Below are 14,377 nucleotides of genomic sequence, written 5' to 3'. Positions count from 1 at the left end.
ACACCACATCGCTTCGGCGATAGTCCAGAAAACACAAAAATTATATCTGCCTTCCCCAAGAGACCGCCACAGTCGCCTCGGCGAACCTCGTGAGGTCACCAGTAAGTAACTTTCACTTGCCGGAGGGGCAGACGGTAATAACACACACGCAGCCGCCCCCGAAAAAAAGCCTCCAACAAGAAAAAAACAATATATCAAAATATCTAAAACAACAAGGATGCCTTGCAAACTATTAATTACACCACCCATGCCTTTAAACTAAGTAACGTGAACGACGAAGCCCGACAACGACTTTCAAGTGACAAGGAGTAAAGAAGGAAATAATAATTACATGAAAGTAAACATGTGGTGTACGAATACTCATTGCCCACCAACTATGTACTACCTACTAGTGCTAATCCATGTATTGCCAGACATAAAATAACCAATTCTCTTCTATATAAAATATCTTTACATTAAAATAAACATAGTGTCAGGATAATACTAATAATATGTATAGAAGTAACTGAAGCGTGTACACAAACAAAACTGTATAATTCTCATCATAAACGTTCCTTGAAATTCTACCATCACATATATAATCCTTTAATATTATCATAATATAGTTACCAGAAATAACAAGTCAACTCGAAAAAACCAAAACAACGCCTACAGGCATATTGCAACCTACATCGAAACGATCATAAGACTCAAACCCAGACACTTCATAAACCCACAGAGATGGTCAGGAGAAATTACATTTCATATACTACAGATGCTGTACTAAAAAGACACATGTATGCCAATAAGAACAGGTGTAACCGCCATAACTGAAAGTATTATATAAAAGAAACAATACAATAAATATCACAGCCTCAAAAAACATAAGACAGGAGAATGAACCAAAAGAGAAATTTCAAAAGTCTAAACTGAACAGAAAATTAGGTAAATATTGACGTAAACACATGAGAGTACAATTAAGTATAAATATATATTTAAAAATTTAAAATACCTAGCGTAAAAAAAAAACGCATTCAGAAAGATCAGACATCGCTTCCCCAACACAAAATGTTCGATGGTAATAGTCACAATCCCTAATAACATACATGTGAAATAGAGAGAGTTAAAGACACAGACTTTAAAAAGAGAATCACTCGTTAAAGACGTGTAAAAGTTAAAGGACTAAGCTAAATGAATATAATGAAGCGTGCGACAAAACACGTTTCCTATACTAAATGTCACATCCCAAATAAATTAAATTCATTATTTAAAAGAAAAAGGTTATTTTTTTTGTTCACCTAACCGAAATCTAAGTTTAAAAACCCATATGGAAGAGAGATTCCGCATTATAATTAAGTATATTGAAAGGAATTGCGAACTCTTGTTCGCACAAATCATTTTAATTATGTATGTTCGCACACAAGTTGAGAAAAAATGTATTAGTGTAAGAAATTTGATGTTTGCTCAAGTGCTATGTAGTGACAAGAAACGATAAATAAGGAATTATGTATATTTAGATACCAACCATACAATTATAACAATTTAAATACGAAACATATAAAAAAAACCCTCGGGTATGTCGTATATCTAGAACCATACTGTCACCACTAATTGCCTGTACACATAATGAAGTAATAATAATAAAACATCCAGTGGTTACAAACATAAATATTACAAAAATATGCACTTAACAATGACTTAGGTTATCCAGAAGCATATAGATATAAATATACAATTAAAAAGCAAACCAAATTACCAATAATATGGAATCACTTCAAAAAGTAAACAAAGTTCAGACATTACAAACACAGAAAGGTGAAAAAAACGCATCAGTAAGATGAAGCTTCAAAGACCAATTCCCTCGCGGATGAAGGATGATAATCATTGCAGTAGCACACATTGTCCCACATATGTATCGAAACACAAGGTTAGATCGTAACACACACACACACACACACACGACTTCCAGGATGTTTCCACCATCATGTTTGGAACCTTTATACTTATTTTAAATCTAAATTTACATTGATTAACAACGAGAACTGTAATATATAAACAACAGCACCGATAGTAGCTAAACACAACACACTTAATAGAATATTCTCCATCACTTTCACAAACCCATATAAAGACCTTAAACTCTGCCGGCCACCGCAGCCCAGCACGAGTTGCCAGACGTGTCCTTCACAGACAGAAGGGGTTGCCATTGCGCAACCAATATGTAATTATTGTAAAAGACGCATCTAAAAAAATCAAACATGTACGTTAAACCAGGCTAGCAATCTCATAGTTTAAGTGAAAACAGGCCGGAAGACAACATGGTAACATAATATTAGCTATTCCTAAACCTTAAATACATACAATGTAAGAAATCGCACTAGCCAATAACACTCATATTCCACAAAACATAAGTTCACCGAGATACAATGACACACGAATATATGCATGAATGATAGATAAATACTATACAAGACACAAAGTTAAAAACATATTTATCAAAGTACCCTTTCAATACTAACCCAATGAAGCAGAAAATTCCATTACATCCCAAGCATTGTATATGAAAGTAAGCACATATCACAATTGAACTAGAAAAAATAAATATAAAAAAAAGCTAGCGAACACACAGACAAATATTCATCATAGCACCATTGGGTGGAAAGAAGATAGTAAGTACCATCAATTTCATCTCTACAGCCACATGCATTAAGAAAAAAAATATATATATATATACTTTTATTAACCTCACAGGAATCTTTTAGTGTATAATCGTTGTGAAGCAAAATTAGGAGGATAAAATTACAATGTATTTAAAAAATAAATCTAATTACAACTATTAAAAAGTATGTGCGCTAACTCACAATTGTAAAACCATTAATGAAAAACCTACAAAACCTCTCTCTTCATATCTCTCTCTCTTTCTCTCTCACTCTTTATCTCTCTTATTCGCTCTATATACTGGTTGCGAAATTCCACGATTGATACAATTAACTTAGAGATAACCCCCACACCGATGCATTGTAACGTCAACTACATTCCGCTTTTGAGAGGGAAACTAGAGCAACTCGAGAACACTCGCAGGCTCACAGCAACGTCCGCCACATTTACACACAGAACTAACCACTCGTACCCACCGGATGGGATACGAACCCCGAGCAAAAGGCAAATACCTCCGCTTAAACACAATAACAAGTGATCTAAATATAGAACGATAGTGCTAACGCGAGCAAACACATTGGTTGAAAACTTTTTAGAGTAATGGAAACAATACGCTCTTCAATTCTGTGTGTGTCAACTCTGGAAAATCATTACGTAGCGGCGGCAATATTTTACAACATCTTTTATAAAGAACCCTAAAGGAAAAATATCTCAAAGTAAACGATGAAAACAAAAAAAACGTAGTATTTGTCGGTCGATGGTAGTGAAATAATGTGAGATAAAACATTAAAATAATGTTAAATAAATATATTAATTTTTACTATAAAATGAATCCACGTATAACCATAAGTTTTTGATAATAAATCAACAAATCAACATAGATTTAAATTAATTAAAAAGTTGTAATAATAAATTCTTAAATAAATTTATTTCCTTTAACAAATTAACATATAGGTTTCAATTAATTAAAAAAATAGTTTAATAATAAATTTTAAAATCTATTCATTTTTTTTATTATAAAAGGACTCTGCTTTTAACCATTAGTTTTTGATAATTTTCAAAAAATAAACATAAATTTACAAATAAACATAAATTTAATTATTAAAAAAAATAATAATATTGTTATGAATTAATTTTTTTAATAATTAAAATTATGTTTATTTGTAAATTTATGTTTATTTTTTGAAAATTATCAAAAACTAATGGTTAAAAGCAGAGTACTTTTATAATAAAAAAATGAATAGATTTTAAAATTTATTATTAAACTATTTTTTTAATTAATTGAAACCTATATGTTAATTTGTTAAAGGAAATAAATTTATTTTAAGAATTTATTATTACAACTACTTTGTAGATAATTGCTTCCTGATGATGGCGACTGCAATGTCGACCGAAACGTCGGTGAATTTCGCATTAAACTATTTTTTTAATTAATTGAAACCTATATGTTAATTTGTTAAAGGAAATAAATTTATTTAAGAATTTATTATTACAACTTTTTAATTAATTTAAATCTATGTTGATTTGTTGATTTATTATCAAAAACTTATGGTTATACGTGGATTCATTTTATAGTAAAAATTAATATATTTATTTAACATTATTTTAATGTTTTATCTCACATTATTTCACTACCATCGACCGACAAATACTACGTTTTTTTTGTTTTCATCGTTTACTTTGAGATATTTTTCCTTTGGGGTTCTTTATAAAATATGTTGTAAAATATTGCCGCCGCTACGTAATGATTTTCCAGAGTTGACACACACAGAATTGAAGAGCGTATTGTTTCCATTACTCTAAAAAGTTTTCAACCAATGTGTTTGCTCGCGTTAGCACTATCGTTCTATATTTAGATCACTTGTTATTGTGTTTAAGCGGAGGTATTTGCCTTTTGCTCGGGGTTCGTATCCCATCCGGTGGGTACGAGTGGTTAGTTCTGTGTGTAAATGTGGCGGACGTTGCTGTGAGCCTGCGAGTGTTCTCGAGTTGCTCTAGTTTCCCTCTCAAAAGCGGAATGTAGTTGACGTTACAATGCATCGGTGTGGGGGTTATCTCTAAGTTAATTGTATCAATCGTGGAATTTCGCAACCAGTATATAGAGCGAATAAGAGAGATAAAGAGTGAGAGAGAAAGAGAGAGAGATATGAAGAGAGAGGTTTTGTAGGTTTTTCATTAATGGTTTTACAATTGTGAGTTAGCGCACATACTTTTTAATAGTTGTAATTAGATTTATTTTTTAAATACATTGTAATTTTATCCTCCTAATTTTGCTTCACAACGATTATACACTAAAAGATTCCTGTGAGGTTAATAAAAGTATATATATATATATTTTTTTTCTTAATGCATGTGGCTGTAGAGATGAAATTGATGGTACTTACTATCTTCTTTCCACCCAATGGTGCTATGATGAATATTTGTCTGTGTGTTCGCTAGCTTTTTTTTATATTTATTTTTTCTAGTTCAATTGTGATATGTGCTTACTTTCATATACAATGCTTGGGATGTAATGGAATTTTCTGCTTCATTGGGTTAGTATTGAAAGGGTACTTTGATAAATATGTTTTTAACTTTGTGTCTTGTATAGTATTTATCTATCATTCATGCATATATTCGTGTGTCATTGTATCTCGGTGAACTTATGTTTTGTGGAATATGAGTGTTATTGGCTAGTGCGATTTCTTACATTGTATGTATTTAAGGTTTAGGAATAGCTAATATTATGTTACCATGTTGTCTTCCGGCCTGTTTTCACTTAAACTATGAGATTGCTAGCCTGGTTTAACGTACATGTTTGATTTTTTTAGATGCGTCTTTTACAATAATTACATATTGGTTGCGCAATGGCAACCCCTTCTGTCTGTGAAGGACACGTCTGGCAACTCGTGCTGGGCTGCGGTGGCCGGCAGAGTTTAAGGTCTTTATATGGGTTTGTGAAAGTGATGGAGAATATTCTATTAAGTGTGTTGTGTTTAGCTACTATTGGTGCTGTTGTTTATATATTACAGTTCTCGTTGTTAATCAATGTAAATTTAGATTTAAAATAAGTATAAAGGTTCCAAACATGATGGGGAAACATCCTGGAAGTCGTGTGTGTGTGTGTGTGTTACGATCTAACCTTGTGTTTCGATACATATGTGGGACAATGTGTGCTACTGCAATGATTATCATCCTTCATCCGCGAGGGAATTGGTCTTTGAAGCTTCATCTTACTGATGCGTTTTTTTCACCTTTCTGTGTTTGTAATGTCTGAACTTTGTTTACTTTTTGAAGTGATTCCATATTATTGGTAATTTGGTTTGCTTTTTAATTGTATATTTATATCTATATGCTTCTGGATAACCTAAGTCATTGTTAAGTGCATATTTTTGTAATATTTATGTTTGTAACCACTGGATGTTTTATTATTATTACTTCATTATGTGTACAGGCAATTAGTGGTGACAGTATGGTTCTAGATATACGACATACCCGAGGGTTTTTTTTATATGTTTCGTATTTAAATTGTTATAATTGTATGGTTGGTATCTAAATATACATAATTCCTTATTTATCGTTTCTTGTCACTACATAGCACTTGAGCAAACATCAAATTTCTTACACTAATACATTTTTTCTCAACTTGTGTGCGAACATACATAATTAAAATGATTTGTGCGAACAAGAGTTCGCAATTCCTTTCAATATACTTAATTATAATGCGGAATCTCTCTTCCATATGGGTTTTTAAACTTAGATTTCGGTTAGGTGAACAAAAAAAATAACCTTTTTCTTTTAAATAATGAATTTAATTTATTTGGGATGTGACATTTAGTATAGGAAACGTGTTTTGTCGCACGCTTCATTATATTCATTTAGCTTAGTCCTTTAACTTTTACACGTCTTTAACGAGTGATTCTCTTTTTAAAGTCTGTGTCTTTAACTCTTTCTATTTCACATGTATGTTATTAGGGATTGTGACTATTACCATCGAACATTTTGTGTTGGGGAAGCGATGTCTGATCTTTCTGAATGCGTTTTTTTTTTACGCTAGGTATTTTAAATTTTTAAATATATATTTATACTTAATTGTACTCTCATGTGTTTACGTCAATATTTACCTAATTTTCTGTTCAGTTTAGACTTTTGAAATTTTCTTTTGGTTCATTCTCCTGTCTTATGTTTTTTGAGGCTGTGATATTTATTGTATTGTTTCTTTTATATAATACTTTCAGTTATGGCGATTACACCTGTTCTTATTGGCATACATGTGTCTTTTTAGTACAGCATCTGTAGTATATGAAATGTAATTTCTCCTGACCATCTCTGTGGGTTTATGAAGTGTCTGGGTTTGAGTCTTATGATCGTTTCGATGTAGGTTGCAATATGCCTGTAGGCGTTGTTTTGGTTTTTTCGAGTTGACTTGTTATTTCTGGTAACTATATTATGATAATATTAAAGGATTATATATGTGATGGTAGAATTTCAAGGAACGTTTATGATGAGAATTATACAGTTTTGTTTGTGTACACGCTTCAGTTACTTCTATACTTATTATTAGTATTATCCTGACACTATGTTTATTTTAATGTAAAGATATTTTATATAGAAGAGAATTGGTTATTTTATGTCTGGCAATACATGGATTAGCACTAGTAGGTAGTACATAGTTGGTGGGCAATGAGTATTCGTACACCACATGTTTACTTTCATGTAATTATTATTTCCTTCTTTACTCCTTGTCACTTGAAAGTCGTTGTCGGGCTTCGTCGTTCACGTTACTTAGTTTAAAGGCATGGGTGGTGTAATTAATAGTTTGCAAGGCATCCTTGTTGTTTTAGATATTTTGATATATTGTTTTTTTCTTGTTGGAGGCTTTTTTTCGGGGGCGGCTGCGTGTGTGTTATTACCGTCTGCCCCTCCGGCAAGTGAAAGTTACTTACTGGTGACCTCACGAGGTTCGCCGAGGCGACTGTGGCGGTCTCTTGGGGAAGGCAGATATAATTTTTGTGTTTTCTGGACTATCGCCGAAGCGATGTGGTGTTTGAGACATGGAATTGCTATGTCTGTTATTCTGCAAACGATTTTGGCTAAGTGGTTATTAATATGAATATCATCGTGTGTTCTTTCACGAACATTACTGGTGTGTTCTATTCTGGTTTCGTCGGAATGGGATTATAGTGCTTCTTATGCTTAATGGAATGCATAGTAGTAGAATATATATTCTTACCTGAACCAGTAACCTTTTATTTTACGTTTTGTTATTAACGCCAGAGCTTCCTATGCTTATTGGGTGTATTTATATAGGTTATTTTGTTTTATTTACCCCGATATGTCCTTAATTATTATTTACTAGTATGAAGTCTATAGTTGGTCTCTGTTTATTCATCTACCATATATAGAGATTGTTTTTTATCTAGCCTTGATGGAAAGTTAACAATAATCTTATAAGCATTTACAACATGACTCATATAATATTCTTTCACTCCTTATTTAGAACACCACACACTATGTCATGAGTGAAAGGGAAGGATGGATAGCTGTTAATGTTTGTTTGTATGATTATTTATTAACGATGGTATAACTATTTTATAATGGTACATAGTTTATTAGAATAACATGCTATGTTTTCTTATATGAAGGACAAATTACTCAGAGCTGATGATAAGCATTTGTATTACACAGACCGTTCAAACGACTTATGTTTATATTCCTACAAAGTTTGACTGTATAAACCTGCAGGTATTTAGTTTAGGGTATAACACGTTTTACTTACATATATTATTATTTAATAACTATACATACACTTTATTACTATATTTTTAATAACGTCTTGTGGCAATATCACTTTGTACTTCCTATTTAATGACTACACAAATACTATAACCGATTTTATTTATTAATGAATGTATACTAGCTGGGCTAGCACTACAGACTCGTATTTGCGTCTTTTTAACAAATGGGAATATCATGTTTTGTCTCTGGTGTTGTGCCGTTCGTTCGCGAGGTCTTATGTGGGTTGTAGTGTATTTTTCGGTTGCTTAATAACATATTTTGATTATGTAGGTATTTATGGTTATTGATATTTATTTGTGTTGTCATTTATCGGGCCGTGTCATTTGGTGTGTTGGAGAGTGTGGTATTTTTATAATAATGTTCTCGTAGATAGATTTTTTTAAAGTTTCGCGTTTGTTTTATTTTACGTATAGGGATTTTTACTCTTTGCATCTTGGTGTCTCAATAAGCGATTTTATTATTTCATGGGAGTTTTCACTGCATTGCGCTGTATTGCGTTTGTGAGTGCATTTTGATTGTTTTTGTTATGTTTTAATTTTTTTTTTTGTTATTTATGGTAGTTTTTTTCACATGCATTCGGCGGTTTCATGTATCACTGGGCTGTACGTTTTTTATTGTGTTCCGTGAAATCTGCTGCAAACTACTATAGCACGCGGCGGGCCAGGGTCGACAAACAGCTTTCTTTTCGTCGCACCGGGAATTTGAAAACAGTTTGAGGAGTGCGTCTACGGACTACAGACGTGCGCTCCCGCTTTGTAATATATTTTATAAATTTACTTATCGTTATTCGCTGTCGGTTGTCTACACGGCGTACATAGGTGTTACTATTTTTAATATCTCTTTTCGTCTGCGTTTTTATTTTTAATTACACGTCGCCGTGTTGGAGTGGGTGCATTCCGGTGAGTTTTTCCTTTATGTATGCTTATTTGCGGTGCGCGAACAGGCTTACAGCTCCCCTACACGGTCGTTTGTTCAACGTTTATTATATTTATTTGTTACAAGTCGCCGGGGTGGGCGGGATGCGTTCCGGTGAGTTTTTTTTATGTGTGCTTATTTGCTATTTTTTTATTACCTCGGTAACATACGTAATTTGTTTCTGACGATCGTGCCGCAGCTAATTACTGAACGCTACGTGTTGACTGTAGGGGTCCTAACTATGCTTATTCATGCTATCGCTATGGCATATGTTATCTGGTCCAGTACTATTAAATGGTGATATACGGTTTTTTTAACTATGCTTATTTTTATGTATTTACAATATTATAAATTTTAACTATGCTTATTACTTCAAGCATATTTTACGTTACGTTTCTCGCTCTCCTCTGTGACATTAAAGGTGTCGGTGTGTATATGTGGCACTCCATTTAGTCTTAGCCAGTATGGCGGGGCTTTTACGCATACTGGTGGTGGGAGTGGGGTAGACATAGTGAGTATGGTGCCATTTTTGAGGTTATGTTGCTACGGGTATTTAGTCATAGCTAGTATGGTGGTGTTTGTTTTAAGCATACTGGTGGTGGTGGGGGTGGGGTAGACATAGCTAGTATGGCGCTTTTTTGAGGTTATGTTTCTCTCAGGTATTTCGTCATAGCTAGTATGGCGGTGTTTGTTTTAAGCATACTGGTGGTGGGGGTGTGGTAGACATAGCTAGTGTGGTGCCTTTTTGGGGGTTATGTTTCTCCCAGGTATTTATTCATAGCTAATATGGCATGTTTGTTTTAAGCATACTGGTGGTGGGGGTGGGGTAGACATAGCTATTATGGCGCTTTTTTTGAGGTTATGTTTCTCTCAGGTATTTCGTCATAGCTAGTATGGCGGTGTTTGTTTTAAGCATACTGGTGGTGGGGGTGTGGTAGACATAGCTAGTGTGGTGCCTTTTTGGGGGTTATGTTTCTCCCAGGTATTTATTCATAGCTAATATGGCATGTTTGTTTTAAGCATACTGGTGGTGGGGGTGGGGTAGACATAGCTATTATGGCGCTTTTTTTGAGGTTATGTTTCTCTCAGGTATTTAGTCATAGCTATTATGGTGGTGTTTGTTTTAAACATACAACATGGCGGCGATTGTGGAGTGTGGTGGGGGTTTTGCTTTTATACTTTTTAAAGACATAGCTTCTTTTAGGCATAGCTTCTTTTAAGCATATGTTCGTTATTTAATTCCCCATACTTCATATGGTCCCGTGGTCTAGTGGTCAAGGCGTCCGCGTTGTAACCACGACGTTGGTGTGTCCCCGGGATCGAATCCACCCATTGCCCAGGTTTTTTTGTATACAATTCCAGCCTTCGGAGCGACGGTGGCGCGCTCCGGTAACTAAAGGCTGAACTAAGATGGCGGCCTCCAGCAGATGGTGGCGCGCCCTGGTAGCCAATGTCAACAACAATGGCGGCGCCCTGGTAACCAATGTCAACAACTATGGCGGCCCCCATGAAACAAGATGGCGGCCCCCAGGCTGTTACTGGGGCTGGTGTTTACATTTCTGTGTTTACATCTGTCACAGTAACGGCTTACTACTCCTACTCATCGCATCGATTCTAAGAGGGTTTAGTGAAGTTGCTGAACATCTTTGTTTTAATTTTTTTGTTTATCGGGAAAATGTCAAAAATTAATCTCCATGGCAACAGGTGTTGTATTGTTGTTGCTTCCTTCATCTCAATGGCAATGGCTATTGAATTGTTGATGCATTCTTCGTATCCTGGCAACAAAATTTGCAATGTTTGTGCATCCTAGTGAATTTTTTTGTATTTCGGTAAATGTGCCAAGAATGCCATTGCACTGCCTCAAACTGAAGATTGGCTCACCACTAATTTTGCTGCGGAATCTGATTTCACGGAATTCATGTAATGACACAAAAACCCCTTGTTAAATGTTAGCAGAATAACATAACAAAATAAAAATAATTTTTAACTTTACACATGTTTGCCACCCAGTGCGACCAAAATAACATAAGATAATTATACATTTTACCCAATAATCGCAGGCATTGCAGCCAGGTATTGTTATTGGAATAAATGCAAACTTTAAGGCTCTTAGAAAACTGTTGAATCCAATATTTAATTCCTTGTATATTAGTTGTAACAATTTTTTTTTGTTTCATGAGTTTATTTTTAAAATTCAATGTAGTTTTATTTTATTAGAGCTGCGGCAATGGTGTGCCACGAGGAGGGGCATCGCGTCGAGCAGTGCAAGAGTTCTGCCTGCAGACTCTGCACCGAGTACGCCACTTTCGTGCCTCAAACTAAAAGAAGAAAAAACTAAATCAAATGTTGAAAATCATCCCGTGAAAAAAATCGTTATAACTAAGTTCATCTGCAGGAATATTGGTTTATACAGTTTTCTAAGAGCCTTCAAGTTCGAATTTATTTAAGCAACATTACCTAGCTGCGATACCCGACGTTGCCTGGTTAAGAACATATAATCTTAAGTTTTATAGTGGCTGGTTGATAGTTTCTGGACAGTCAAATTGTAAGCCAACTTCACTGTAAATTGAAATGGTTTAAAAATAAGGACATTTCGGTTGAAGTGAAAAGTATTCGTGGTATAGATACAATTTTTTCCTCTTTTTCTTCGCAGATTATTATGCTCGCTTCCATGATATTATTCTGCAAACTTTTAATACACAGTTGTGTGCCATTAAAGAATTCAGATTCCGTAGCAAAATAATTGGTCAACCAACATTCAGTTTCATGCAGTCAAACGGCATTCTTGGCTTATTAAAAAAAAATTAAAAAACTCGTTAGGAGGCATCAACAATGCTTTAGCCGTTGCCAGGAGATGAATAATGCATCAAGGATGCAACAGCCGTTGCCATGGAGATTATCAAATAAAACGTGGTCAATAATTAGTTTTTAAAAATTAAAACAAAGACTCGCATCCACTTAAACAAACCCTCTTAGAATCGATGGTAGACCAAGTCTATCTACCACTACAACCGCGAGTGGAAGGTAGTGAGTGGTTACGGATGAAAAAGAGGATATACAAAAATAATCTTTTATATACCACTACCTTTAAAAAAATCAAATTCTCGCAATACCGTGAAAGTCCATTTTTATCTAGTGTAAACTCAAATTTTTTTGGTGTTGGTGGGGAAGGAGGAGGATTAAAGAAGGGTCCCTCTGCTGTGTTTCGTATCATTGAAAGTATTTTATCATTAAGTATTTGCATTTGTGACGTGCTAACATTGTGTAGTTGTAATTGACACAGGTGCGTGGTTTCTTGCTCGTGTTGCAGACTACCCCATCTGGACCTACGACGGCAGCTCTACCTACCAGTCGGAGGGCAGGAACTCTGACATCTACCTGTACCCGGTAGCCGTATACAAGGACCCGTTCAAGACCGGTGGCAACAATGTGCTGGTGCTGTGCGAGACATACAACTACAACAAGGAGCCCACAGGTGAGCTGGGTAACGAGCTCAAGTCGGCAAGTTTTGTATTTGTCTCTTCTCTCTCTCACACACATACACACACACTTGTGTTTACGGATGGGATGAAAGTATTAGTTTCCTTATCCTAACTTTAAGCTAAAGTGTAATATGCTTAGAAGGGGTTCAGGTTAGGGAATAACTTGAGTGCGTTTCAGACCGAAGAGGTGTAGGCTACACGCCTAATCATGCTGGGCATATGCCATGTAGGAAGAGTTGCATGCAATCATGTGCTTTGAGGATTTGTCAAGTATGGAATCAATTGTTGCCATGCGCAACTCACCTAATCTAGATAGGTAGGTATCTCTATTCAGGGGCGTAGCCAGGGAGGGGGGGGTTAGGGGTTCTAACCCCCCCCCCCTCCCTTAGCCAAAATTATTTTTTCTTATCTGAAAGCAGGTCAGCTAAAAGCCTGGGTGTCTTACTGCTATCACCGGCCACTGCACTGGAGGGGAAGAGTAAGCTAGTCCTACCGATTCTCCTTCCCTTCCCCTACCCCTGTCGTGAGCAGAAGCTACAAGGTTGTGACGCGGTGACGGGTCCCAAGCTTTCAAATATCTTACACCTACTGTATTTAACTTGGGCGGTAATTATAAGCAGTTGTTGACTGGGCTTCCAAAAGTGTAAGGATCGCTATGTGTGTATAGAATTGAGACAACGACATGGTGTCATGTAACTCTTCAAGCTAAAGCTAATTGTTTCCAGGAATAGATCAGTTCTGCCGAAACCCAACCCTTTTTATTCCTTTTTTTGTTTGTGTATTGTCGAGCTTCGAGCAGGATATATGATTTTGAGTGGACGTAAACAAGGCACTTGGATTGATAAAAAAAATATCTTTAATCAATTTCTTACTTCATCACTCAAACAATTTTTTTATTAAAAAATTAATTATATTTTAATCATTGCAATATTTAAAGTTAAGTTCCTAAAACTGCTAAAATAGCACTATTTTACACCTTAAAATCCAAATATTTTCTGGGGGTGGACCCCCGGACTCCCCCGTTTTAATAGGGGGGGGGGGGGGAATTATGCTTCTTAACCCCTCCCACACACAAATCCTGGCTAACCACTGTCTCTATTGACTTCATTTAGCCAGATGGGTCCAGGTAAAACCTACATAGACAAAGGAGAAACCATGTACTCGGGTGAAAGTATAGACAACAATTATATAGTCATAGCCAAAATATATGTATAGATATATAGGTGGCTAGCCACAGGAGTGTACGTAGAATTTCATTTGGTTGGTTTTTTTTGGGGGGGAGGGGGTGATAGAACCACTTTGCCCTCTGCATTAAAATTATTTTCTATTTGCGAGGATAAAATTGTTTTAGGATTTCGGTGATATCCCCCCCCCCCACCTTTTTCACCTTTCCAACGCAAATAGATTTAGTATAGTGTATTCCTAAACCGTAGAGAGAATCCTCTCTCGCTCACGGTCGCCATTCCGTTGCTATGACGGCATAAATTGTGTCTGAACCTGAGAGAAAAATAAGACTTAAGAAACAGTGAGTGACGATTCTCAATCTCTGCTCCACCCCCTTTTTC

General features: G+C 35.4%; 1 protein-coding gene across 3 annotated transcripts in view; it reads left to right on the top strand.

Annotated features, from left to right (window-relative positions):
- The window catches only part of LOC134527233 (glutamine synthetase 2 cytoplasmic), a 617,039-nt gene that overhangs the window by 329,855 nt on the left and 272,807 nt on the right, over positions 1 to 14,377 (top strand). For all 3 annotated transcript variants that reach the window (XM_063359727.1, XM_063359725.1, XM_063359726.1), the window contains exon 3: positions 12,641 to 12,805. In XM_063359727.1, the coding sequence (XP_063215797.1) occupies positions 12,641 to 12,805 (165 nt within the window). The remainder of the gene's footprint in view (positions 1 to 12,640; positions 12,806 to 14,377) is intronic.

This window comes from Bacillus rossius, chromosome 1 (genome assembly GCF_032445375.1).
Source record: "Bacillus rossius redtenbacheri isolate Brsri chromosome 1, Brsri_v3, whole genome shotgun sequence".
NCBI lineage: Eukaryota > Metazoa > Arthropoda > Insecta > Phasmatodea > Bacillidae > Bacillus > Bacillus rossius.
This window is presented reverse-complemented; position numbering and strand designations above follow the sequence as displayed.